General features: G+C 43.0%; 1 protein-coding gene across 2 annotated transcripts in view; it reads right to left on the bottom strand.

Moving 5' to 3' along the window:
• LOC136443677 (ephrin type-B receptor 3-like) overlaps positions 1-24,426 on the bottom strand; it is a 100,133-nt gene extending 75,707 nt beyond the window's left edge. For both annotated transcript variants that reach the window (XM_066440998.1, XM_066440999.1), the window contains exons 1-3: positions 24,305-24,426; positions 19,947-20,011; positions 13,419-14,082 (exon numbers count right to left, since the gene is read on the bottom strand). In XM_066440998.1, the coding sequence (XP_066297095.1) occupies positions 13,419-14,082; positions 19,947-20,011; positions 24,305-24,389 (814 nt within the window). In that variant the 5' untranslated portion in view covers positions 24,390-24,426. The remainder of the gene's footprint in view (positions 1-13,418; positions 14,083-19,946; positions 20,012-24,304) is intronic.
• Between the last annotated feature and the right edge of the window lie 2,380 nt (positions 24,427-26,806).

Genomic DNA, 26,806 nt, shown 5'->3' with positions numbered 1-26,806 from the left:
AGGATTGGGGCAAAGACGATGCACTATCCCTCACAGGATTGCCTCTAGTGTTCCTAAAACTGTGTTCACTGTGGTGCAGGATAGTCAAGTATACAATTGGAACAAAACTGAGTTGGTTGATTCCTTGACATGTTTTAGATAAAAATCAGGTAAGAAAAGCAATTACAAAACCAGTGTGATCTCTTGCCATTTTCATCTAATCATTTTGGGCTTATGAGTTCCTATGACATTCACAAGCAAGTGAATACGTCATAAAAAGCAAATATTTTTTTGTTTGCTTCCTTTTCTTTTTCCGTGCCTTTTTATGCATCATCTCACTATATTTTGGATGTTTATGCCGGATGCCTTTATCATTCTGATTCTATCTTTTCCTGTTACATGTGTACATGCTGTGCTTACACATTCACTCCTTTGTTTTCACTAAGAAAGGATTTCTAAAATAAAAAGCCTGCAGAAATCTGTAAAGGTGTTTTCTCATCTTTCCCCACCTGTGTTTGCAAACAGGTTTGCCTGCGAACAGGTGTTACAACTGAGAACAAACACAGGTAACCACAAGGAAAACAATGAGTAACAACTCAGCCTCATACACCTTAGGAACTGTCAACCAACTGTCAAATTTTTCAAAAAACGACTGTCCGAGGACCACAGGTGGGGAGACCTGTTTGGCAGGGGGACAGAAATGGATGCTGTTTGACCAGGTGTTTTGCACAGGTGGACAGCTAGGTGACAAGGTGTGGTCCCCGCAATGTCCCCAAACACAGGTAAGGGGACAATAGCAAGGACATTCGTCACTCAGGTATGAAAACACCTCGACAGAAACTTCGGCTACTGCTAGTACAGGTGGACAAATTCTGAGGCACACTGTGCTAGAACCAACTCGGAATATTTCAAGTCAGAGAAAATGTTTGTATTCTACATTTTACTGGCACGTAAATCAAATGGGTTGTTTCCTGAACGTCTGTGACTGTGAATGTTTTATTCTTAAAGTTTGGTCACCTACAAATGTACATACTACACTACTGTATTGCACACAGTATTGCATGAGTTTCACTAGATATCTTTGAAAGACCACCCGGAAGAAAGCTAATGTTGGTTAAAAAGCTGTGTTTTTGCTGACATAATAAAAAAACATAAACAAAAAGTTATCGGTCAGGCATTGCTGTCACATCGAGATAATTGATTGGTGGAGTAAATCTACACAGTAAACATCGTGCAGGCTCCAAGGCCTTCGCTGATGGGTTTGCAGGACGGTTGAAGGGATGTAAAAGGAAAGACGGAGGCTACAAGGGGCAGAGTACACTCAGTTCTGGGTCAACGCCCGACACAATGGGCGAGGGTTAGCGAATAAAGAGCTAGGTTCGCCGAGGTGGCAAGATCTGCACCGGGGGGTGGTCAAGGGGGCAGAAACCATTATCACGCGAGACGCGGGGCCCACCTGTGCCGAAACAATGGGGAAAGAATGTACAGGTGTCATAGAAAAGGTGTAATGTGGAAAAAAACAGTGCTAAAGGTGTGTAAGACGGCAATTAAAGGATTGGCATGACTAAGTGGTCAAGGAGCAAGAAACCGCTGTTACATTTGCAGCACAAGCCATCTGCATAACTGCAAGAGGAGAGAGATATGGAGAGAGAGACGGAGAAAAAACTGGACAATGTTAAAATCGAAGTGAAAGAACTGAGACAAATATTCAGAAACCTTTTTATATTTTTAAGGATATCCCACGTTTTCCTTTTACTTTCACCCTCCAAAAATGTGCTGACATGCCAAACAAGGAAAGTACATTGTAGGTGCAATTTTTCTTGCCCAACCTCCCAGGGGACTGGTGGACTCCTATCGTGTAACACAAAAGTGCAGGACATTATTAGACCATGAATTATTAAACCATAAATCATAATCCACCTTCAAAAGGGATTGTTGACTGTTACAATAAGGAACGAGGCCACAAATGTGACACTATTGAAAACCAATACCAAAGAGCAAGCCAGAAGAACATTCCTTCATTCTAATGTTTCAAACAAACACAATATAGCAACATAGCAAATGCATATCTTGACACACACTTCAATTATAGGTTTACCCATTGTTACTATGTTTCTGAATCATGTTTTGAGTTTGCGAACCAACATATCAAAGTACTGTAGCCAAAAAGAAACACTTGAGAACACGAGAAACAGATGAACTACCATGTTAATATATTCCGAAGGAGAGTTATAGTTATACATTATCCTAGTATCTTTTATCTCCTAACTGATTAAATTCTACTACAACACGATTCTTCACTGCTACGGAATTAATTCTTTCCAGAACAGAAACATTTGTTTGATTTTATCAAGTGTCAATTTTTCCCGCTCAAGCTTCCAACATGCAAGAAACACTGCCTGGTCCAGACAGTTTCTTTTTATCATTCAACAAATCAACTCCCTTTTTCCACCCATTCTATCTGCCTACCTGATAAAAAGAAAGCCTGTTTCCAATTTTCTGATTTGCTGCAAAGTTGACACAATCAGGAGTTAGCATCCACACCCTCCCTCAGTTATCCTTATGGACAAAAACCTTCCCTTGAGTCTATACCAATTGATTTCACTGGGTTTCGGACAAGAGAGCAATTAAGAAAGAAGAGGACAAGAGGAAAAACTTGAATCTGACTACATTCACTCCCTGAAACTGTGTACCAAGGTGCATACCTTCTCATTTTCATGTTGATCGTCCAGTTTAATATCAACTCTTATAAATCTGAGAACCGACAAATTAATTTGGCATGGCCTAACCACGATGTCTCTTATCACTCCACCCAGCCCTTCCCTTCTAGACACAGGCCTCAGATCTACAGGAAAAATAATTCCGATGTTTCTCCAATATGAGTTTATTGCTTTCCCAGGGGGATGCGATAGGATCTCCTTCTCTCTGTTACGCAGTGTGAGAACCGTGTTACTATCTCTCCACGGTTCGTTTTACTCCCGGCTACCCACGATTTTGTGAGACGCAAACCGAAGCCTGTTTCCATTGATAAACTCGGCGCGGCACTTTCATTTCATATCTTGCCATAAAAATCTGCTTCGCTGCAGTCCCCTTGGTTTGGCATTTGCATGTGTTTGCGCAGGTACTCGACTTGACTTGAATTTTGCTTCGGGAGTAAGAGTGCTCGCTGTTTTCATAGATTAGGCACTTTTCCGAATTATCGAGTAATGTAAACACCGTATCGGATGTAAAAAAAATAACCAATTGTTCCATAACCCGTTGCCAAGGCAAGCATGCTTCGGGGGGAGGTTCGAGTCCCCATTTGCGATTTCGTGCACGTAGCTTGCGAATTTTGTTATGTTTTTCCTTTGTTAAAACTCACAAAGCCCCAGCTATGCAGTAATGTAATTTCGGGAATCAGAAGTATATGGTTACACCTGCAAGGTGGTGGAGGGGGAGGGAAAACCATTAGTATGATTGGGCTGCCACACCTCAGGATTGACTAATGTAAACAATGGTCTCACCTTACCCACTGTCCTAGCCTATGATTTGTCCAATGGTTCAGCTAATGTAGTGAATGTATAGCATCGCCCATTACCAGTCTATACAGGCTAATCTGGTATAGTCTCCCGGACAGCCTGCTTATGTTGTGTGCTTTAAGATCTGTCATGTTGTAACATGATGGCGAAGGGAAAAGTGGGGTTAACAATGGCGGCTTTTATGTACGACATGAAAACATGAAAAGTTTCTTTGGCTTGGTCCACAGAATTTTGGGCTAGAAAACTTGTTTAGTTTAAACACTATTGGTGTTTGGTACTGCAACAGAAAACATGCCATATAACTTTACGACATAAAACCATTCCTTTGCCTTTTCCCAACCCATGTTGTTGTTGTTGCTATGATGCACATTTCCTTTAGTCAGAGAAACATCAACAAATCTGTATCAACCCACAAGAAAAGAACCAGTTATGATGGCCTTCTTATCCACCTACAAACACCATTAATCACCTACAGTTATAAAGAACCCTTTCTTTGCTTTGTGTGCTTTTCCATTTCTGACCGTTGCGAAGGTGAAACTGTCTTTACACATCAAAATTCCTTCTTCCTTGAGTAGTTTAGAGAGAAAACAAGATCGCAGCGTAGAGTAAACACTGAGCCTAATTAGAGGACCCTCCGCAAACCTACTGTTCAAATGTGGCCGCATCAATAGGACTTTTCCATCTGATTAGGAACCATACATAGGGAACTACTACAGTTACACAGTGAACCAATTGGCCCATGGCAAATAAACTGAGACTTGCTCTCTAATTTGTCTGCGCTTGAAAACCTTTAATGACATTAGTTTGAAAAAAAGGTGATGCGAGAAATTGAGGCAGTACCATGCCAGGGAAGATTATCAAATCATTATTATCAAATCATTCTTATCAAAGGCTAGAATTTAAGGCACCTTACCTGGCTCCACTATGCCCCCCAAAGTGAAAGAAAATCATTGCACTACAGTACAGTTTGTTTTCAACATGGAGTCTTACCATAAATCTTGCAACAAAACACAGGAGAATTGCTAGTAGATCAAGTACTAGTGGCCGACACCGAAATCTCTTTGGACAATACAGAAAGTTCATTTCTCTTCTTTATTGGATCCTCTGATGCTAATCTCCCTGCTAGCCACAGACATGTAGACGGCCTCCAAACCATCAAGGGAACGCTTTCACCAACCAGGAGATTCACAAACAGAAGGAGATTGGACCAAAAGGGTAATGACTTGGAGCGAGAAGATTATGGTCTCAGTAATTCTCTTCTCGGCTAATCGGGGAAAGTAGATTTAAGGCAAATTGAAGGCATCGCACCAAAATAATTGGAAAGGTAAAGATAGGGAGAAAACAACTTGCCTGGGTTGCCAAGTACCAACTGCAGCTTGGAAAACCAGGCAGTTGATGAAATGATTTCCGTTTAGAGGAGCGTTTTGGTTCCGCCACATCACATCATCGCTACACCTCGGAAAGTCTTGACAACCATGTCATTTCTTACACTACGCTACCTGAAAGCATTCATCTTGGAATAGACAGTTCTATATCGGTCATTCACACCCCATTTCTCTATAGGCTATCATATTGCTCAATGAACACATGGTGCACAGAGTGTGCCTTGATTATAAAATGATAGTGCTAAGTTTGGAAAAGTAAAGAAAATGTCTTCTATCAATTAAAGGAAAAAACTTTGGAAGGACCCTGCTTCTTGTGTTTAAGAACCCACATCCAAAAAGATGATCATCTTAAGAATACAACTTGGATTGTATAAGTGTATGAAACCATAAGAAGCGTACATCTTTGATTTGAATAGCTTATGAAATGTAATCTTCCAATTTTGGAATAGTCACCAAATTAGATTCTTTTCTAAGGAATTGTGCAAGATTCCACTATCATTACAGGTAATCTGAAGAGCATGGAAAAATTATTTTGGACAAGAACAATTAGTCTCCAAATGTAATTAATCAAAGCAAAGGTTACAGATCATACTTGTGATTAATGTAACAGCTTTTAATAACGCCGTTATCTGAATGCCGGTGGCGACTACCGGAATACCGTTTCCCATTCGTCAGTGCGGTTGATTTCTGGCCCAATTTTCCGAGCTGCCTTTCCGCATCATTCACTTCCACCTGAATGCATCCAACTAATTTTAACACAGCAAGACTTTCATTTCGGAGGACCATTCGGCTATAAATAGCACCTGGTTGTTATGAAGAGAGGGAAAAAAGATGAAATGCTTCTTTTATGTTTCAGCTACTTGGTAGGTATTGAAGGTCAGGCATTCTTGTGGTAGAGTTAACCTCTAATTCGCACTATTACGTGGTTATCCCTGTAGTAGGGTGGGCCCCTGGTGAGACTATGTGTACAATACTGCTAATGGGAAATGTGTCAGGGCTTTCCACTCTGAGGGGGTGCGAAAACAGGGACAAGCACTGTCACTCCGTATGTCAGCCTACGTGAAAAGCGTTCATTGGGACATTCTGCTGCAAGGTGCTCAATAGAAAAATCCTGAGACGTAAACACAACATGTTCATCAATGTAGCGTGCAGGTAGTGTTTAGGAGTATACTTCATTCTATTTTCTCTGTCTCTGTTTGCGTATACAAAGTCTGCCATTTGTTTGTTTGTTTCTTTGCTTGTAATTAGCCTTAGGGCTCAAAATTTGCAATTAACTTGAAGTTACATGTGTATGGAAAATATCTCTTGTCAAGCTGTGTTATGTATTATAACACTCAATCTATGAGTATTTTTCTTGCATTTTCAAAGTGAAGTCGGGAAAACAGAGGCAACAAAATACCCAATTTTGCACGGTTCCAGCTTGTAGTTCCTATGGTGAAACAGGTGTGTTTTTCGGAGGCACCAGCTGGTCGGAACTGACTGAACATGTCCGTCCTTTTGTCCGTGTAAATGGAAGAACGAGTCGCAACAATGGCGAACACGGAGTCACACGGAGAGGAATTTGTTCCTTTGTTTTCCGAAATAAACTGTCTGCCCCCCTGGGAAATAAGGTCTGGTAATTAGCTGTCTTATGCTAATTAGGTTTTCCACACTTTAACAATGCGGTTGCACAGACATTATTCAAACAAGGCTTACAAGGATTTAAACCTCATTTGGGAGTTTTATAATGAAGGAAAACAAATTTGTAATCATTTTGCTTGCCCAAATATAGCCAGGTATTTTCTCCGCTATAAAACGTATCAAATGGTATATAGCGTGTTGTGGGTCAACATGGCTACAGCCACAAACTTTCTCCTCGCTTCCATTTGTAAACGGTGGTTTTTCCCTGACCACAAAATAGCCAAGCTCGCTTGACAGACAGACATGCAAGACAGAAACCATACTGTGTTTGTAAGGCTTAACGTTGGAGACAGACACTAAACAACTGCTTGGAGCATAGTCATTCTAGAATTACTCCCTTCAACTTGCGGAAGAAATATTACATTCCGATGTTATTTTCTGTTATTCTTGGCAATGTGTTCAATGTCAAGTTTGGTCGGAACAGCCACTTTTTCTGTTGTTTTTAGGGTCTGTTCAGGGACAGATCCTTTGCAAATGTTTCAAGTTTACAGTAAGATTTCTCAAGATGATCTCAAGTCAAGGTATTACTGGGGAAACTGTAGAGTTTGTGGTAAGACTTCTCAACATCTTGGGCCCACCAAGTCGAGGCACTGCTTCGGGAAAATTATGCAGTGTTCGGGAAGGTACATACGCCCTCCAGCTGAAGTACTTTGCTCATTAACGAGACGACATTTCCTTAACAAACCGGGGCTGGCCATACATCACGACCCATCATCCACACATGTCGCGTAATCATCCCCCATTTACAACACACAGCACTGAACAGGTGAACCATGTGTTATCCTGTGATCGTTGTTCTCATTTCCATCAGAAAGCCTCAACACTCCACCAAACCACCTTCCCTTTATAGACCTGTCGTCATCCGTCTCTGTCAGAGTCTTATCCCAGCTGACATGCCCTGGTTAAACAAAGGTGGAGATAATTACAGGCCAGGCAGTACTTTCTCCCCAGGTGAGCTTGTTCCTCCATTGTGCGAGACGCACATTTTCCATTTAGCACGACAAAGAGACGAACCCGTTCACAGCAGGACAGCTGGTTTGCCACAAACCACCAAATCGGGAGGATATTTCCAGCTGAACAAGTCTCATTTAAAGACAACAACTTTCCCCATGTAATCGTCCAGTTTTATATTCCTTCTTGCAACAAGAGAGAAGCTGATCTCTCGTTCGATAGCTTGGGTGCAGTCCTATCGTCAATAATTTTCTCTGTATGTTTCTGTTTCTGCCAATATATCTTCAAAAAGAACAAAAAATGCATTTCTGACTTTCTAATAAAACAATCTGTACATATCCCTTTGGTCCCTACAGGCCTTTTATGAATTTCTGATATTCCAAAAATGTATTTGCAAAGATGAAATTTCCTCATACTTCCTATATCTTAACTTTAAGAGCATGCAAAAGGTTCTAGTAAAGCTGTTGTCTAAGAATTCATTTCACCACGAATTGTTGTTAAGCATATACGATAAGCAAGCTATTTCAGGCTATCTAGATCTCATTATAGACAGGCCTTTATCTTTATCTCCCTACTTATGAAACTTTATGAGTTCAAAATGTAGTCCCACAAAGATACTGTTACCTTGTGTTCTTCTATTCCAACTCTTTAAATCATACAAACACACACATGCTTGGGTATCAGAATTTGCAAGACAGGGAGTAACAGCTGTTCTATGGCACTGGGAATTTTTGCTTTCTTTATTCATGGCTGGCGTCGCCAAGTCTTGCATGTGTCCCTCCCCTTCCACCGACATCTGTTCTTCTCCTTCTGTTGGGGCAGCAAACTGCCTGCCCAATTTTCCGATCAACCCTACAGTAGCCTGTGGAAAGACCTACTCTATTTCTGCGGGGCGACAGCCTGTCTTGTTGCGAGTCCCCGGACAGTTCCTGATATCTTTTTCATTCCCGCTCTCCTCTGACACAAATTAAAAGCCAGGGTTTTCCTGCAGGATATCACTAATGTACCGCTGAGAGAGTACCGACTACAAGGCTGATCAGTGTCAATGTTGCCCCTGTGGCATCCTCCACATTCTCTCTCTACATCCACAGAAATGCCAAGATTTCCATTTGGTTCCGGACCGGTTTTCCAAGCGCCGGTTCCTTAGAAGATGTCGTGGGGAACCTCGGCTATCTTCCATCAAAGAAGCTTGCGGAGTGAAATCATTTCTGACGGCGAAATGCTAGAATTTACATAAGGAAATGTCAGGAAGACAGGATGCTGGAAATGGACTGTCACCCGATATTGTATCACAACCAGACATCTTTCACAGAACAGGGGAGAAAGAATTTTCATCCCTTTATCATCGTCTTCAAGAAGAATGGTCAGGTACCAGCGGGTGCTCCTTATCACCTGTGCCAAGACGCTCCTTCCGTCCGTTCCAGGTTTAAACTTATTATCTCAAACAGGTGAGACAAAGGGAACTGGCCAAGCAGAACTAAGCACGCTCGAAATGATTCTGTTCGCATATTTAGATGGCTCGTATCAGTAAATTGTGTGATGGAGGAATGTACCAAACAGGCATGTAATTTGGGAGGGGGAGAATTTTATCTATCAACGAGATATATACCTTAGGTGTCCTTGCGTGGCCTCAAAACTGAAGCACACTGGGCTTTCTCTCTCTATCCCTGGCAAGGACAGGACTTAGAGATATAGGCAGCAGTAATCTAATTCCTCGGTACTCATGCAGACATTACAAAGTAAAACTACTAAAAGAATCAGCAACATGAAAACAGAAGGCTGGGAAGAGTATTGAGACACTGACTGTAAGTGTATTCACTCCCTAAAACTGTATGTACCGAAGTACAGACTTTCAACCCATATCAGACTTTCTTGGACTCTCGGATCTTAGACCCATGTTCATATTCCAGTCCACTTTTCCTAGTTCTTTAGGTCTGAGAACCAACAAATCGAATTGCTGTGGCCTTAAGCCCCTTACCTGAAGTTTCAGAACTGCGGTGCGGGGAGGAGAATACTAATTTTATACCAGTCATCAATCACGGTGTGTTCTGGTGACCCCGGGCAAGTTCTGTCATTTGTCACAAGTGTGCATCGTGAAACCTTTCTGCTCCAAAAGAACCGCTCAAATTCCTCACCGCATAGCACAGATTTAGAGTGAAGACTGAATAACCATTAACTTAACTTTCTGCAAATCCTGCGGCAGATTTCATTGTGCCACAGTTTTGACAAATAAGATGTCAAAATTATTCTGCAATGCTTTCTGCAATTGTTCCTATCTGAAAATATTTTCAATACAAAAACAATAGATCACCATAGGCTTTCTTTTACATGATTATCATTTCCTTTTTTGTGTGAACATATAAAATTGAACTGGAGACCCAATTGATGTCAAAATCCTGAGTCATTTCATAAAACTGCTGACTTCATAGTAAGACCCAAACCCGGGGTCCCTTTCTCAGAAGTCACAGCATACGTAGTGTCTGGTGAAACAATCCCGGCGTCTCACTTTCAGCCTTGTTGACTGAAGAAGAATGAAATGACATTCATTTCGCTGTGACCCTAGTCCTTGTGACAACATCTGACTCACCCTCGACTGTATGTCACTACCCCATACAGTCACTACCCGGTACTTCTCCCACGTTTTATGTGTGTTTCTACAATAACAAATCCCAGCTAACTGCTTCAGCAGAAGTTGATGTTTCCCAAGCGGAGAAAGTCTCGTGCCGGTGACCCTCCGCTAAGCGCTGACACGACATTGCTTCCCGCTGACGTGTGATCGTGAACCAACCTGTCGCTGTTAGCCTTCCCAGCCACCCATGCCCCATTACCGCAACCCGTTCCCCTCTCTGCACGCCGCCCAAACACACTGTGCAGTTGTTCTACCAGAACAGAACAAGACCTGACAAGATCTCTTCTGGAGTTCGTCCGTGACCCTAGCTCGCTCCAATGTCTGTTTTATCTTCTAGTTGTTGTCTCAGGAAGTTTTCTCAGCAAGACAGTGCAGCTGCCTTGATTCAACATACTTGCACAGGTCTCCTTGGCTACTAGTATGGATCAAGCAAGCACTGTACACGCTATTTGATCAGTTTGACTGACAAGCAAGTTATATCGTAGTGCATCTCACATATACCACCCACTAGCAGCCCTTCCACTACGAGTCAAGCCACTAGAAGCTTAAGCCCTAGGGAAGGTGGCCCAATCAGCCCCTGACAGCGTGAGATTGTACAACACAGGCTACACTATCTACAAGCACTCTGGTTCCTGGGCTCTTTTACGACTACAGAAATGGCACAGATACAACTGATTACGCATCTTTATTTATGACGATGGGAGTCCCTTCAGGCTTCTGAAGTACAGTAATGCCTGGCTGTTTTATTCCAAAATTCCCTGGCCAGCTATCATATCAGACCATCTTTCTCCCCTGAGGGTATGTCACCTCAAGCCAAACATGGTCAGAGATTATGATGTCCACCACAAATCGTCACCCCCACTTGTAAGCGGCTACTGGTCAGCGCCCACCTTTGACAGAAGCCAGAAATCTCCTTATCTGCCTCTCTATCTGTGACTGACAGGCTTCAACAGCGGCCCTCTGCCTTATTACCCCATAGGGTCTGACAGATAACGCACATCAAGTACCTCATCACTTCACACTGGCAAGGAACACTACACAGGGACATAGCAACGCGATTAGCTCACTACGATCTTCCTCGTCTCTACCATACTCCTTTGGAGGCTGGAAAATAGTAGAAAATTGACTGAAAGAGGGTGCAGAAAAATGCTAAAAGAGTCAGCTAGCCGAGGATGAAAATTCAGCCCCTACACTACAGCCAAGTGCTTTGGCCGATAATTTACTTAATTTCTGCCCAAAAGTTGTCTGGTAAAGGCTTTTCCATCCATACATCCAAGTGGAATCAGAATATTCCCTTATTTGGAGGGTAATATTAATCAGAGAAGCAAATCACATTCATTCCATAGATGCCTCCGCCTGTGCACAAGCCTTAGGCATGCACAAACCTGAGCTGAACACACCTAGACTACTACGGGGAATGTATATCGTATTCCCTCGGGGGCACGACGGCTGCTACTGTATCAGGTCGCTACATTAGGCCTGCTTTTCCACACTTCGGTTCACACCGGATTCAACGTTTTCAACACCTTCCTTATTGCAGGGGGAAAACATAACAATTCGGGACAACCCTGGTCTGCGACTGTGAAGACTGCGAAAACAATCACATCGCCAACACGTCTGGGAAGAAACATACATGTACACCCTAATCACCCACTCCTTCTAGAGACAGATTGGACAAGTGATGATTTGGCACCAGAATAAAACGCCGTCAGACCAATCTTTGGGTAGACACATTCGCAAATTGTATTACAACCGAGGGGCTTCATGTAACAAATCAACAGTATCACGGCGGGCTTGGGGTTTTCGGCTTGGGAACCACCAACAAATGTTTCTCATCACCCCCTCAGTGATCCTTCCCCCTGCCCTTTCAAGCCGCTGGTATGAAAACCGTGATCCTGTTACCGTCAATGGGATCTTGTTGAAAACATGCGACTCATATTTAGTCACCCCTGACCTCCAGCCTTCTCATTAATATACCACATATTAGTGAATCCCCTGGACATAAACTGATCCTAGCAACCCCTCCCCTTCATACACACTTGTCAACGGCAAAGTAAACTGACTCATTTTTGAGAGAACTAATCGCAATATTGTGGGCCCTTGAGTCTCGGTTGCTAGGCTATCTGTTCGATCGCCCCACTCATACCAGAGCACTCTTGTCGTTTAAATCAATGGTGGCCACTTTCAAAGACTTTCCAAAGAAGGGTTCCCGCATATTTTAACAGTTACGTCCCTGTGAACGGCTCTTTTATCACATGAGCTAAAACAGTCATGAAATATTTAGGGAGTAGCAATGGAAAAGAGTCTATCCGTTCCTATTACACGATCAACAACATGGCCGCAATGGAACGATATGGTAGCAGAGGTCGCGACCTAGTGAAATTGGGCCTCTCGCATCTCTGTCTGTGCCGACGCTCCGATCTCTTTTGATTAAACGCTCTGCTAGTAGGCGTCCCATACATACTAAACATTGGCTCTGAGCGAGCCCAACACAAAGTACAAATACAAGGCACTCAAAACTACAGACATTTGGAGCCGCAAATTGACATGCAAATACAAGAGAAGGAGTTGAAGTAGCCTGTTTACAGTTGTATGTTTTGGTTCCCTTCCCCAGACATGTACGCAAAGCTATTTTGTATCTTAATCATAAGATCGAGTTTCAAAGTAGTGTCAGGATATGGCTCTCTTTTGGGCTAGGCAGTGTTCCTAAATATAGGACGGGCATACTATGGATGGCAGGGTCACCGAGTACTGTTATGCAGATGGGAAGAGGTTGAAACGTTGAAAAGACACGAGGTTTACTCATTTTCCGCTAAGCTGGTCTGCAAATTTGCCCAGGCCGAGGGTTGGGCTGCTCAACTCATTAGGCAAGAACAGGAACTAGCCGAGTTTGGGTACGCAGAGTGTTTGCTTAGCAAGGAAACAGTCCAGAAGTGTACTCTGGCTACTACTGGTCTCCCCGGCCGTCTTTGTACCCTCATTAGAGGCTTGAATAACCACCAACTTTCAAAGCTCGGAACTTCCAGCGAGAAACCCGTAAACGAGCCCCTTTTCAGAACATGAGAGGGTCCTTGGATAAAGCTCCATTCAAACATGTTCTTGACATGAAGGCGACACATCCCCACGCCCAACAATGGGCCTGCTTTGTTGTCCCGACCCATGCTTGCACAACAGAACACTATTGTTGGGCTGCGAAATATCAACCGTGCCTGTTACTCCGGCGCTACTCTACACTACGAGTAAATATTGAGCCTTTAAATTAGACTGGCGACTTACCGGTGCAGCCGTCGGACTCGGGCTCGTGTCCCGGCAGGCAGCGGCAACCCCCGGCGAACAGCGTCCACTTCCCGTCGCTGGTGCACTGCACCGTCGGCTGGGACTCGACTTCTGCGTTGGGCGCACACGAACCGGCGGCCTGGACGAGCGAGGTGACCTCTGGGCCGGTCACGGTCTTGTTGAAGGTCGCCAGGCTGTGGGACACCGTTGGGCACACCTTGTAGTACACCCGTACGGACAGCAGAGACATGCACGCGCCAGAATCCTGGAAGGCCAGGTAGAATCCGTTCTTTGTGATGGGCCCGATGTTGCGAATCTCCTTGTTGATTTCCTGGACGTTCACGTTGCTAAACCTACCGTCGGCCGCTATTCTGTCCACCTTCGTGTACGCCGATTCATTCCAGGCAGGATATTCGTCCGTAGCGTCGTCTTGGTCGGATTCGTAGAAGTAGAAATCGAAGGTTTCCTTACACGAGACAACATTCGGAATATCCCGGCACTCGCGAATGGAAAATCGGATTTCCACATAGATCCTCTGCCCCTCCTTTTTGGGGATCCACTCAGTTCTTAGCCAGTTGTTCTGGTCCTCCCTTTGGACTTGACACACTTGGTACGTCCTGACGGGGTGACCGCTGTCAGGACTCAGATTGCTCACCTCTATCCACTGAAAGGGAAAGAAAAAACAATATATAAATCAGCAGAAAATAAATTTTACATGTACACTTCTGCTAGCAAAATTTTAATCCAACTGACAACACAATGAACTTTCAATTTTCAAACTAGATCTACATGAAAATCATGTAACAACATTGACATGTAGAAAGAAAGGGAATTCCTTATTTACAAGTTGACATATGTGTAAATACTGTAATGCAATCAAGTATTTGGTGCAGAGAATGAAAAAAGGCAGAATGGTAACAGTATGTTTCTCTTCAAAGGACAACATGGATCTGACCTGGATTTTACACACACAAACTAGCCATCAAACTCCAAAGCAAGGACATACAGAGATTACGGACCCATTGTACATTAGCACACGGTCGCAAAAACCTCTTACTTCTCACCACATATACATCACGAGTGAAATAAAGGCTCTTAAACCATGCTTTCAGTGGGTAACACATTCGAACAGAAGTGTTTCAGGCTTAGAGTCCAGTCCATTTGTGCCCTAGCTGAGGGCATTAAAAAGATCAACATAATACCAATGATGGTGTTAGTGTGGTCTCTTTTTTTACGACCGGTGTGTGATCTCTGGGTTTGATACACGGAGTGCTCGGGAGAGCGGCGGCGGCGCCGTCCTTCCGGACGAAGACGCGAATCAATCTGTGTGTCACTCGCTGTACGGGCTAATTAATAGCGGCTGTCGGGGATGTGAAGCAGAGGTGACGGAATATGACGCATGGGGGGAAATCGATAGGTGAGATGAGGGAGCGACCTGACCCTGTATACCTGTCCTGTGGCGAGAATCTATTGATGTTTGTTACCGGCCGCGGAAAGGGGCTGGGAATATATGGAGTGAATTTAGCGTCCCAGGCTGGGAAATAAAGTATTCCGGGACATATTGGAGATCAGCCGTAATTTTCCACGGCCATTTCGGCAGCAATGTTAGGGAACTTTTTACTGTGGTTGTTGACTTGCTAGTAATGCATTCATATTCTGAAGACGAGTTAACTCAACATAAATCTGTTGAAATAAAGGCTGAAATATGATATATCGCATTGATTGAGAATCTTATTCTTATTAAAACTTTCCACAGTTGAGGGTACATCTATCAAGCAAGACGTCTTCTTTTTTGGAGCAGTTATCGCACAAGATCAACAAATAAACCCTTTATCAGCCCATAGCACTTCTGTGTTTGCCTTGCAAGGTGTGTAAATCTTCTTATTGCGGGGAGGTTGACAACCTCGAGTAGTCACCCTGGCTTCTTATCTATAATGAACCACCTTGTCTTACCGAAGACTCTCGATTGATATCTAAATTTGTTTGGGCACCTTTTAACGATTGGAGCTGCTATTTATACACAAGTCATTCACATAAACAATAGCTTTGGGCCATTAGGGATTCTTCCTCCGTTTATTTTCTTGATACATGGATAATCGTTGCAGGCGCAATCATTTAGCCTGCATTGATTGGTGAAAATCTCTCCCGATAGTCTCCCATTTTCTGCTTGATGCGCCTCATCAGAACTAACTTCCGCTTTAATTGCAGCACTGGCCTTGAGCGAGGGGGAGAAATCATTTCAGACGGATGAGCAAATCCAGATTATTCCTTTGCATCCGCTTCGTAGCTTCCCAGAATCCAAGCAGCTTGCGCTTGTTTAGGTTTGAAGGGTTGATTTTTTGTGGCACGAGGCGTCTTGCTGCCCCACCACACACAGACAAGGAAGGAAGAAGGGCTTAAGAACGTCTGAACCAACCCGGTCGAGATGTTTTCACACCCTCATGTCCAAACCTTTCTGTGACCCCAACATGTTCAGAAAGATTATTTAGGTGTCGGCTAACATTGACTTGGCCGCCAGCCTAGACGTCTGTGTGCTCTTGTTTTAATGTACATGTACTTCAAAAACAGTGAGAGATAAAGTTTCTATTTTTGTGATTCTAAGGAAAGATAAATCCTACGAGTACGACTCCATATGTAGACAACTGCCCTAAGGAATGGAGTCATCCCACTTTTTCACAATTTTGAACGTTTAGTCATAACTGTTAATCACATGCAACTCTTGGATGAGAACTTACCGCAAACCTTTCTCATAACACATATCAATGTCCTAGAGATTACCCTACCGTGCCAAAGAACTCGACTCTTTCCTCTCTGTACTAGGAGTTAACTGTCTACCCCTGGCTATAGTATATCGGTCCTTTATCGCCAAGCCCATCTGAGGACATTAGGACACGATTTATATGAAGAGTTTCCCTGCCATTTGAGCGAGGCTAAGACGCACCAGAGGGTGCCTGGCAGGTCGGAACACTTCCATAGATCATCTTCCTTCCCCGTGTATTTCACAGGATCATGCGCAGTTTCCGAGGGTGATCTGGCCTATAGATCTCTGGCTAATCTATGGCTTCCTGACCGAGAGATTTATCCGGGGCAAAATCCTGATCCTGAAGAGGACATTATTCAGGGATGATACCCATCTAAAGCAGGAAACTCTTCCCATAATCCCACACTTGGGATCAACCAATCAAGTCTTGCATAGCTTTTCTTTGTTTTACCAGACTTGGGGGATAAGAGAGGTGGGTGTTCGGAAGGTGTTTGTTTGAGGGATGGACTAGAAAAGACAGTCCTAAAACAACAACCGATAAGTGCCAGTTTAACCAGATGATATCTAAATCAGGGAACCCCTTCCCCTTTCCGCTATCTACAGACCTCACATGACTTTGTGATGGACAACTGGGATTGTAGGGAATTTTCCGGCTTTCGCAATGCCAAATGCTTCATTCAGACAACAGCCTAGGTGTGAAACCTTTTCTGAAAGCGGAACAAACTTGTTTCTTTATAGCTGACAATGAGAACTATCCATGAAACTTGTCAGAGTGCCTTTTATTCCCTCCGCTACTGTGCTGCTACATTTAGTGATAACAGAGTTCCAGGATAGCCGGTTCTCATCAAATAGCAGTTTTTGTATGTATTAAATGTTAGAGATGATATTTATGTAGAGGGGATTGTTATTATGTAGCTGTGCTTCAGCTTTATTTCGCTGGTAATGGTAGTAAGGGGACTGGCACAGCATGTCTGATCTACTGACCTATCTAGCACTAGTAGTAGCAGTGTGAAGTTTCTGTAATAACTGTGGTAATTAAGCCCGCAAGTCTTTCAAAATTTTTGCTGTACTACAGTTGACCAAAAGTAAAATGAATTCAGTGAGAGACAAATTACACAACCGCCTCTTTTTGGCATTATTCGATATTTCTAGAGGAGAAGTTTTATGAACTTGTCATTCTTGTGCAGGAGTGAATTACTTCCCCAGCCCGGAGGGAAGAAATTTTCATCATTTCCCGAGTCTGAATTATTTCTCAGACCCAGAGGGCAGGAATCCTTCTCGTTTCCTGGGTTTAGAACGGAGGCGCACGCTGAGTCTGGGCAGGAAGGTCCCACCAGATGTGTCCAGTGGACAAAATAACCTGTAATCAGCATTAACCCATGTAATCAGGCCCCTATTTCGGCCACATGATCAGGAACTCAAACCCCGCTGTTTCCACACAGCTCTAGATCATGTGGTAAACGGTTACAGGTGTGAACTAGACTGGCCGTCATTTGCTTTAAGAGCAAATTCAGGATGTTTCGCCCATACTCCTCATGCAAGAAGTGGGCTGTCCCAAAATAACTCCTGGGCAAATCCAAGTTTCTGCATAATTTATGCAAATGAGGTCCTCATGAGCATAAATAATGTCCAGGTGCTTTCACCTTTCCGACATGTACCTACATGTTCAAGATGACATCCGCAGCTTTTACAGTAAGGGGAATACAACATCATGCATTAATTATGCAAGTGAGGTCCTCATTAGCATATGTCATGGCCAGGCGTGTGCACCTTTCCTAAAGCTACCTACATCTGAAATATGACATCTGCAGCTTGTACGGTAAGGGAAATATAAGTTTCTGCATAAATTATGCAAATGAGGTCCTCATTAGCATAATTTTTGGCCAGGTGCATTCACCTTTCCTAATGGTACCTACATCTTAAAGATGACATCCGCAGCTGTCACGGTAAGGGAAATACAAGTTTATGCATGAATTATGCAAATGAGGTCCTCATTAGCATAATTCATGGCCAGGTGTGATCACCTTTGCTAACGGTACGTACATGTCAAATCTGACATCTGCAGCTTTTCCGGTAAGGGAATTACAAGTTTACACATAAATCATGCAAATGAGGTCCTCATCAGCATAATTTATGGCCAGGTATGTTCGCCTTTCCTAAAGGTACCTACATCTCAAAGATGACATCCGCACCTTTTACGGTAAGTGACATACAACTTCATGCATCGATTATGCAAATTAGGTCCTCATTAGCATAATTTATGGCCTGGTGTGTTCGCCTTTCCTTAAGGTACCTACATCTCAAAGATGACATCCGCAGCATTTATGGTAAGGGACATACAACTTTATGCATACATTATGCGAATTAGGTCCTCATTAGCATAAGTAATTGTCAGGTGTAGTCACCTTTCCTATAGGTACCTACATTTCAAATATAACATCCGTACCATGTAACATAAGGTACATATAACTTTCTGTAATACCATTAGTAGAGGTGCCCCCTGACATCTGCTTGGTTTTAAGTCCCAGACAGGGGAAGTGTAGGAGGGGTTATGTTACAGTATGACCTAGTTCTTGCTGGCCCCGACAGAAAATAACCAAAAATTGCATCAAAAAATTGCAAAATAAATCATTTTGAAGTAGTGTATGCAAAAAAAAATAATGGGGTCCTTTGGGTAAATATCCAATGCACAACTAAACCAAATTTCAGGTCCTCAGGTTTCAACACCACGGCACTGGAGGCCATCATGTGCGACTTTTGTCTGAAAATTACCAAAAAACCTCCATAAAATCATTTTAAAAACTTATATCAAAAAAAAATTAAAAAGGGTCTAGGGGTATACACGTACTCTACCTGCATACCAAATTTCAGCTAATTTGGTCGACGGACGACCGAGAAGAAGCGATTTGAAGATTTGACAGGAGAAGAAGAAGGAGAAGAAGAAGAAACCTGACAAAAACAATATGTTTCGTTGGCGAAACATAATTACTGGGGGAGCCCTAAGCAAATTGGTGCCAACAGGAGGGAGGCCATCACACCAGTGCGAGAACTGGTCCTGAACAGCGGGAGGTTACACAGATGTAAATTTATTGATGTGAAAGTTTGTTGCTTTTACATTCAGTTTTTGGCAATATAGAAGATTCTCCTTTAAAAGTACAGTGCTGTTTTTCTTGAGTATAACTATAACAATGGTTTATATGGAGGGCAGGGCAAGAAAATGAAGGGAAAATGTTTGCACTGAAAAATCTTAAAAATAACAGAAGTTTTGTTGGCGTGTTTGGCTGTCAGAAATGCATGGCAGTCAAAAAAAACATACAAGTTCTCCACCACAGTATCTCCTTGCAGGTTACAACAACAAAAAGTGTGCAAAGCCTTGCACTGACATTTTTCACACCCAGCAAAAGCCACACACAATTTTTTAACGCATCTTTTACACGTCTTCTTTCCTTTATCATGATTGACAACATCATCAAAACTCGCTATCCTTATCACACAAACTTTAAAAAAACATTCTTTCCACCTTCCAAGTCTGACACGATTCACAGTTTTTAAAAAACCCAACTTTTCCCTTGCTTCACAAACATCCAAACTGAGTAAACAAGACGCGGGAATATGAAAATTTATGATCTGTGTGCCTGTCATACAACTCATCACTTGACAGCTCATTTCCCTTCACAACTGTCTGGGAATTTGTTGGGGGTGAATATTTATCCAGCCTAGAACTGGCAGATGCACCAGACAAGAAAGATGTTTTATTGTTTACTTACCGAGTTGGTTGGGTTGACTGTCCATCCCGCTAATGTTGACATGGTTCTTGTGTCCAGCAAAACTTCTGCAAAATAAAAGTCAAACAAGATTTAATAGAAGCTGGGAATCTTTTATTATGTTGGTAGATTTTATGATGTAGCTTTCTTGTCCGCAGTGATATACTTTCTATCTGTCAAAAGTGCCTTGTGTTGTGTGCAAGAGAACTCCGATATTCTGGATCAAATTACAGCTTTGACCATGAGAACTCCAATATTCTAGATTTAATCAGAGTTGTGACCAACCAGCAGTCATTGATTCACACAGATGGCCTCGGAAAAAAAGAGAAATAAGGCCGGTGACACAATTTATAGGAGTGTGCGACTCACTTCACAACTCATGACATCCTTTCGATACCCCGATAATCTGGCAACATCTGAGAAATCCATATTTATTTCATTTCCAATACACTGTGATTAAAAGGGCCAGAAGGCTCGGAGACGCAGTCAAAGCGAGAACAATACTGAGAAAGAACATAGCCTGCACAAATCTATAGCTTTTCCCTAAGAGTAGAGTAGAAGCTTGACAGCAATAAATATTATGATAAATGTATTTTTGCTTTCGTGCTGCATCGCTTACTGTTTTCCGCTCATTGGTATTCAAAGCAAACATGCTCCCATGCGTGGCATGGGGTCTACCTTTACTCCTACTACAAAAACTGGGGTTGAAAAGAAAACAATCCCCAGCACAAAAATTGAAAACAGCCTTTTAAACTCTGTCAGTTTGTCTGGAATTAATTTGTTTTTGTTATTCCTGCCCCCCTCCTTCTGAATAGTCATGAGGACAATATCTAATTGATCCCATTGCTTCTCTGGATTGAAAGTAAGACGCTGTAACAACGAAGGCATGTTTGATCCATGCCGATCTCTGTGCTGTGAGGTCTCATGCGTTGGTGTTCATTTGAGTCATGGCAGACAAAAACCTGCCGCTGAAAGCTGTAATAACAGCAGTCATAATCTCTCAATTAAACTATACTTAAATCATCTTTTTTGAAGACAGTGCCTGAAGACATTAGGCTGATACCGCCTTCTTATTAGTTTCTGGGTGAATTACCTTTATAAAGAAAGATGTATCTTTGGAAGTCTGTTCAACGGACCTACATGTACGTGGCAGGAACCCTTACATACACTAGTACATGTACCTCACTGAATCATGTTTTCAGGGAAAATTCCGAAATGTACTGAACCATGTCAATAGAAGTGTTGCACTGTGTGTGTTCAAAGATTAAACTGTTACAAACGTTTGAATTTCACACTAATCAGCTACCGAATATGGTCACACTATTGTTTATGTAGAAGTTATATTGACTCCATGCCAAGCTGTCACAGTTTGTAAATCCTACACTTTTTCTTTGCTTCCAAATTTGGCTGTAGTGCGACCATTTTCCCTATAGTAGCATTTTCTGCCAACAGGATAAGTGTTTGCTCATGACAACAGCTGAGTAAATGTGGCTGGATGAGGATATCCCCCCCTCCTCCAGGACATGTTTACCCTGTGACTGTCTGGCCTGTTTGCCGCCGTGCCCTTTCGCCCTTCCCATCGCACCTTCGCACCCTGACGCCACAGTTTCTCAAGCAGAGGGTAAATTTAGCACTGCCTTACCAAAAGGCCCCACGCCAATAAAAGGCCCAGGTTCACACATGTGGAAAATACACACTGCGCAAGAGGACACTTTGTTTCCCAAGAACAAATGAACTGGACTTCATTAACCAGAAACGGGCCTTCCTATTCCAGGGAGAGATAGGACATAAAAGGCTTGTCCCCTCCCCTAGATTGGCTCTATTCTTCTCCCCAGTTCTGAGCTTGCAGAATAATTTGCAATGCTCCGCTGAAGAGACCTCATTATTTGCCAACCACCCCTGGTAACCTTTCCAAATCCCACTGTCGAGCACCCTTCAGTATAACATGACCACTCATGGCACAACTCAGAACTCTAAACATCTCCGTCCTTTGCAAGCTTCGTAAACATAGTTACGCCGCAAAACACAGACACTCCGACAGATTATCTTTTGTCACATTTCAGGATTTTTTGTGAAAAACAGTACAGACAGCGCAATATAATGTGGGTGTAGCTTTATCTGTTGCCATCGAGCTAAACTAACACAGAAAGCAGACTACAAATATAAAAACCCCTTTCCCAGTGGAGGATTTAAATAATGGTAATGTTGGTTAGTTCACCAGAGTGTTTATTGCAAAGCCCCGTGGGTGTCACAAACTCGCAAGCTGTACTAACCATGCCCACCTGCCTTTTTAGGAAATACCTCACTATCCAAACACATCCCAAAATCCTCCTTTCCTTTCATCCTAAGACCTCCCCACAATAGGACGAATTTTCTTGCTTCTTTTCGGGAGAGTTACACATCTTTTCCCACCGCCATTTGAGTCCAGGTGACAAAGATTCGCCTACTCTACAATAAAAAATGTGTGCCCCATGTGAAAAAACAGTCTGGAGAAACCATTGGACTGTAATCACTTCAGATTCCTGACTTTAGTGTGCCTAGAAAACGAGTCGGTAAACACAATCAAGATAAAACGGCTTGATCTTTCCCCACGGTTGTGTATGGAGAGATGACGAGCACATATGTACCTGGCCATTTCTGCATGCCTTCGTCGCCAAGGTTGGGACATTTGCCTGAAGAATGCTGCTCTGAAATATTTTCTACACCATTACCCACTCCAAACAAACTACTGTACTGAATTACGTGTAATCGTTATACCTTCTCTATGTTTTACGATTTGAAGAGCGCCTTTTTCCATCAATTTCATTTAAAAAGTCCTTTATTACGAGAGTTAAAAAGATGTGGTTAGAATCATTCGGATTTGCTAAATGTTTCTATGTTGGACCATATGTTGGACAATAAAGTTGGCCAAAAAATTATGTCATTTGAGAAGATATTTGAGAAATGTATAACATCTTTAAATGTTTCTTTAACATCAAATCAACAATTTTGGAAAGTTTGTCACCCTAAAAATCCATCGGAATCTGTGTAATCTTGACGGAGAAGTGAAAGATTTACATCTAGGCAAAGGAACGCAGTGAACAGCTGTTCAGGGAGGTGACAGGCCGGGTCAACTGGTCCGGGCGAGAAACAAAAGATTCGGCTCAAGTTCCTGCCGCTTTTCCCACAAAACCGCGGCAACTACGTCCCACAGAAGGCAAAACTGGGCTTGGCGGATGATTACTGGGGTAGAAGGTGATGTAAAATGTGAGGAATTTGAAGGAGAAGCGCTGCAAAAGTCGCTTTAGGGAGGGACGGATAAGCGGACGGTTATGGCGAGGAGGGTCTAGGGCGACCAACATGCCGGGTCAAACGGGTCAGTTCACAACAACGCCACTGCCGGGTGTTTTCTCACTTCTCCCTTGTGTTGTCCAGTATTCATGTCAATCAAGGCGGTTATGAGGAGAAAATTAACCCAGGAGGCACGGTAAATGAGTGAAGGGCGCAGAGTTTTCCGCCACCACCGCCCGAAACCACGAATTCCTGCCGCCCAGCTTCCGCGACGTGTATGTTTGGCATGCGGGCGGGATCGCACCGTCAGCCGTAACAGCTGGGCCCACCGCCCGCTTCCTCAAACCCCCCAGCTCATACAACCCGATACCCGACCGCAAGGCCACGTCAAAACAATCCCCTTTATCACTTTTCACATTAAAAATTAACTGAAACGCGATAAACCTGCACTTTTATGAGTAAAACATCATCTTCAGTTAGCAAAAATAGCGTCCGGAATCCAAAACCGCAAGTTCAACCCATTACTTCTGACTTCGTTCCTTCCTGTACCGTCACAAACATTAAATCTACCATTTCTTCTGAACCCAAACCTGAATTTCTAAATATATTTTCCATTTCTAACGACGAATGGGAACCTTTTACATGTTAGTTTTAGTGCTATCCCACGAAAATGCGGGAGTAAAAATTTGAACAGTCGGTACAGGCGCTAGCGTGTGTCAGACCGACACGGGACAGCCCATCTTCGATATCTCTGCACAACTTTGACAGATGACAAGATTTCCTCCTTTCTTTCAACTCCAAGTGAAATTACATCATCAAATCAAGAAGTCTGACCTTTATTTTACACATGTGCTACTTAAATACATCTATAGGTTTTGGTGATTTTGGGTGTACCGCTCCGTTGAACGAAAGAAGAAAGTTGCAATGTTTTTGAAACAGACGCGACAGGCTAGTTCACACGCGACGGACCGACCGACCACACTTCGCTACACCGCCAACTTTCCTAACTCATTCCTCGCTCTCAAAACAACAACAGCCCACCAAATCTACCACAGAGGTAGATATACTCTCTATCTATCGTACAAACTCACCTTCAGCGGCCTCCACAGTGAATATCCACACGAAAATAGTCCAAAGTGCGAACGCGGAAGTCTGCGCGGTGCGTCCGGCCGCCATGTTGTACTGAATGTGATGGTATCAGTGTCACAGCCGGTTTTATACCGCGGGCCGACGGGCCATGCCAACTCGCCAGAGGGGGGTTCTCGAACTTTTTTGTGTGTATTTTCCCCACTTTTGAAGACGGGTCTCAAATCCTGACTACCAAAAATGTTGTTGTTTTATACATAATTTCTAAAGTTTAAAATGCACAAGAATTACGTAATCTTGAAGTGCCTGTCTTGAAATTCGGGCGCATTCTCGACTAAACAGTTATCCTAGATATTTTTTTAAACTTCACAACCAATAGTAGACTTGTATTGTAAAGAAATATTTTGTATCAGATACTTTTGTAAACCTATATATTACGCACAAATATATATTTTCCGTGAACAACAGCTAGATTAAGAGCTTTTCAACGGGCGGTCTTCAGGCATATCTACTAATCATCCTTGCTAATACAGTGCAGTTGGGCGAGCCAAGCGCAGCGGCGTGCTCTGGCGTTTCGAATGGATTCAACCTCGCCTAAGACGGGCTGTCATTCTTCCTCAAGACGACGCCTTAAGTGGGCAAAACACCATTCTCAGGCGCAGACATGCCCAATTTTGTCTAAACCTGCGATATTACCTTACAGAATTGCCAAGCCTCGAACTCCAGACTGCTTGGGATAACAGACTTGTTTGTAACGTTATTCCTAGTAGCTTATATAAAATGGCGGGTTGGTTTCTTTACAGCATTCTTTCTTTCTTTTTTTCAAGAAGTCTTAGCACCGATGCAAAGCAGGACAAGTTTCGACTTGTATATAGGTGAACAGCGTCGGAATCCTTTGATCTATCCGCTCAAAGGAACGCCAAGGGCATAAGAAAAGATGTGACAAAAACTGATCACAATCGGATAGTGCGAAACATACGATTTCCGTATAAAGGCAATATATTTAAACGTTTCCCTCTCGGTGGATATGATTGGCCGGAGGCGACGTTTGTATGCAGGAGGAACCAATCAAAGATGGCATCTTATGTGCACAACCTGGGGCGAAGGAGATGGGAGAAGGAAATAGGCAAGGACGAGCGACTTTAATTACGGTTACGCACATGTAATATAATACAGGGCCCAGAAGCAACAAGCTATGACAAAACACAGACTAATCATCTTCATGACTGTATCTTTTTTTCATGCAAAATGAATACGCTTGTGACTTTTCTCGAAATCGCTGAATTAGCTTGATAGGACAAAATTGTATATTTGTGTCTTCTAAAACTGTGTCAGGCTTTTGAAAAACAAAAACACGCGGATAAGACCAAACGAAGGTATCCCTTCGTCGTAACATTTCCGTTCAACTATACGGACACTTTGATATACTACCGCAGGCAAGAGATTTATACGCTTCGCCTTGTAAAGCCGTACTGCTGATATGGTACACAAGAATTAATGTCTGGGAATATTCGATAAGAGTTGCCAAGAAAATGGGAACGTAAAGGACGTCATCCCCCTAGGCCTGCTGTCAAAATTAATACCACATCGGCTTTATTGTTTCATCATGACGTATGGAACTCGACAGGTCTTCAGATTGATGTTAATCCGTGTGCCGGCGTTACTGTAATATCTAACAATAGATAGAGCGCGGGTTATTTACGTAGGTCGGGGAATGAACGTCAAATCACGGAAGAGAGACGCCGACAGGTAGAACGTTCGCACCTCGTTATTGTGTTTCAATTAGCACAGACTCGTTAACTAGCTACAGTTAACTCGCCATAATACTGCTAAAGAGACACGTTTCAAAACAAGTATTGACGGTATACAAGGCACAACAAACGATCAAACATGGCGAATATTTTGTTTTCTTTAGTCCACAGCTTTGCCTTCTCTCAAAGCTTCAACGTATCTTTTTACAGGAAGGACATTTAACCGCCTTTCTTTCACACACTTCGATAAAATAAGATAAAATCAAGGAGGTTTTAAAGACTTATTTCAAACCCCCTTGGAAAAACAGGGAGTTTGAAGATACGGTTTTTTGGCTCCATCCGTAAAAGTGACATTCAATCCTTCGACACGCTTGTGTCGAAATGGCGAGGCCAGCAGAGGGCATGTCATGTCAGATTTCTGCGCGGTGTAGCCTGACCGTTAGCTGCCTCGCAAAACAAACCTAAGACGGTCAAACTCCGGGCTCCACCCGTCCCCCCAGACCTGCTCCCATGTTGGTATTTCCAGCCACACGCGTGTCTTGATTCGGTACGGTAGGCGAGCGCCCGTCCCGACACGCCCCGCGCCGGTTACCTAGGTGATATCATGTTCCTGATCGTTTGACAAACGGTCTAAGGAACTAGACAGATTTGCGTCCGTGATTCTCCACACCAGCTCTGTGTAGTGGTCACCCGTTAGGGAATTTGAATGTCAAATTTCATCCATTTTGACCAATAATTAAAGTCAATCGATAAACG

The sequence above is a fragment of the Branchiostoma lanceolatum genome, chromosome 10, assembly GCF_035083965.1.
Source record: "Branchiostoma lanceolatum isolate klBraLanc5 chromosome 10, klBraLanc5.hap2, whole genome shotgun sequence".
Classification (NCBI taxonomy): Eukaryota; Metazoa; Chordata; class Leptocardii; order Amphioxiformes; family Branchiostomatidae; genus Branchiostoma; species Branchiostoma lanceolatum.
The sequence above is the reverse complement of the archived record's forward strand: the minus strand, read 5'-3'. Positions and strand labels throughout refer to the sequence as shown.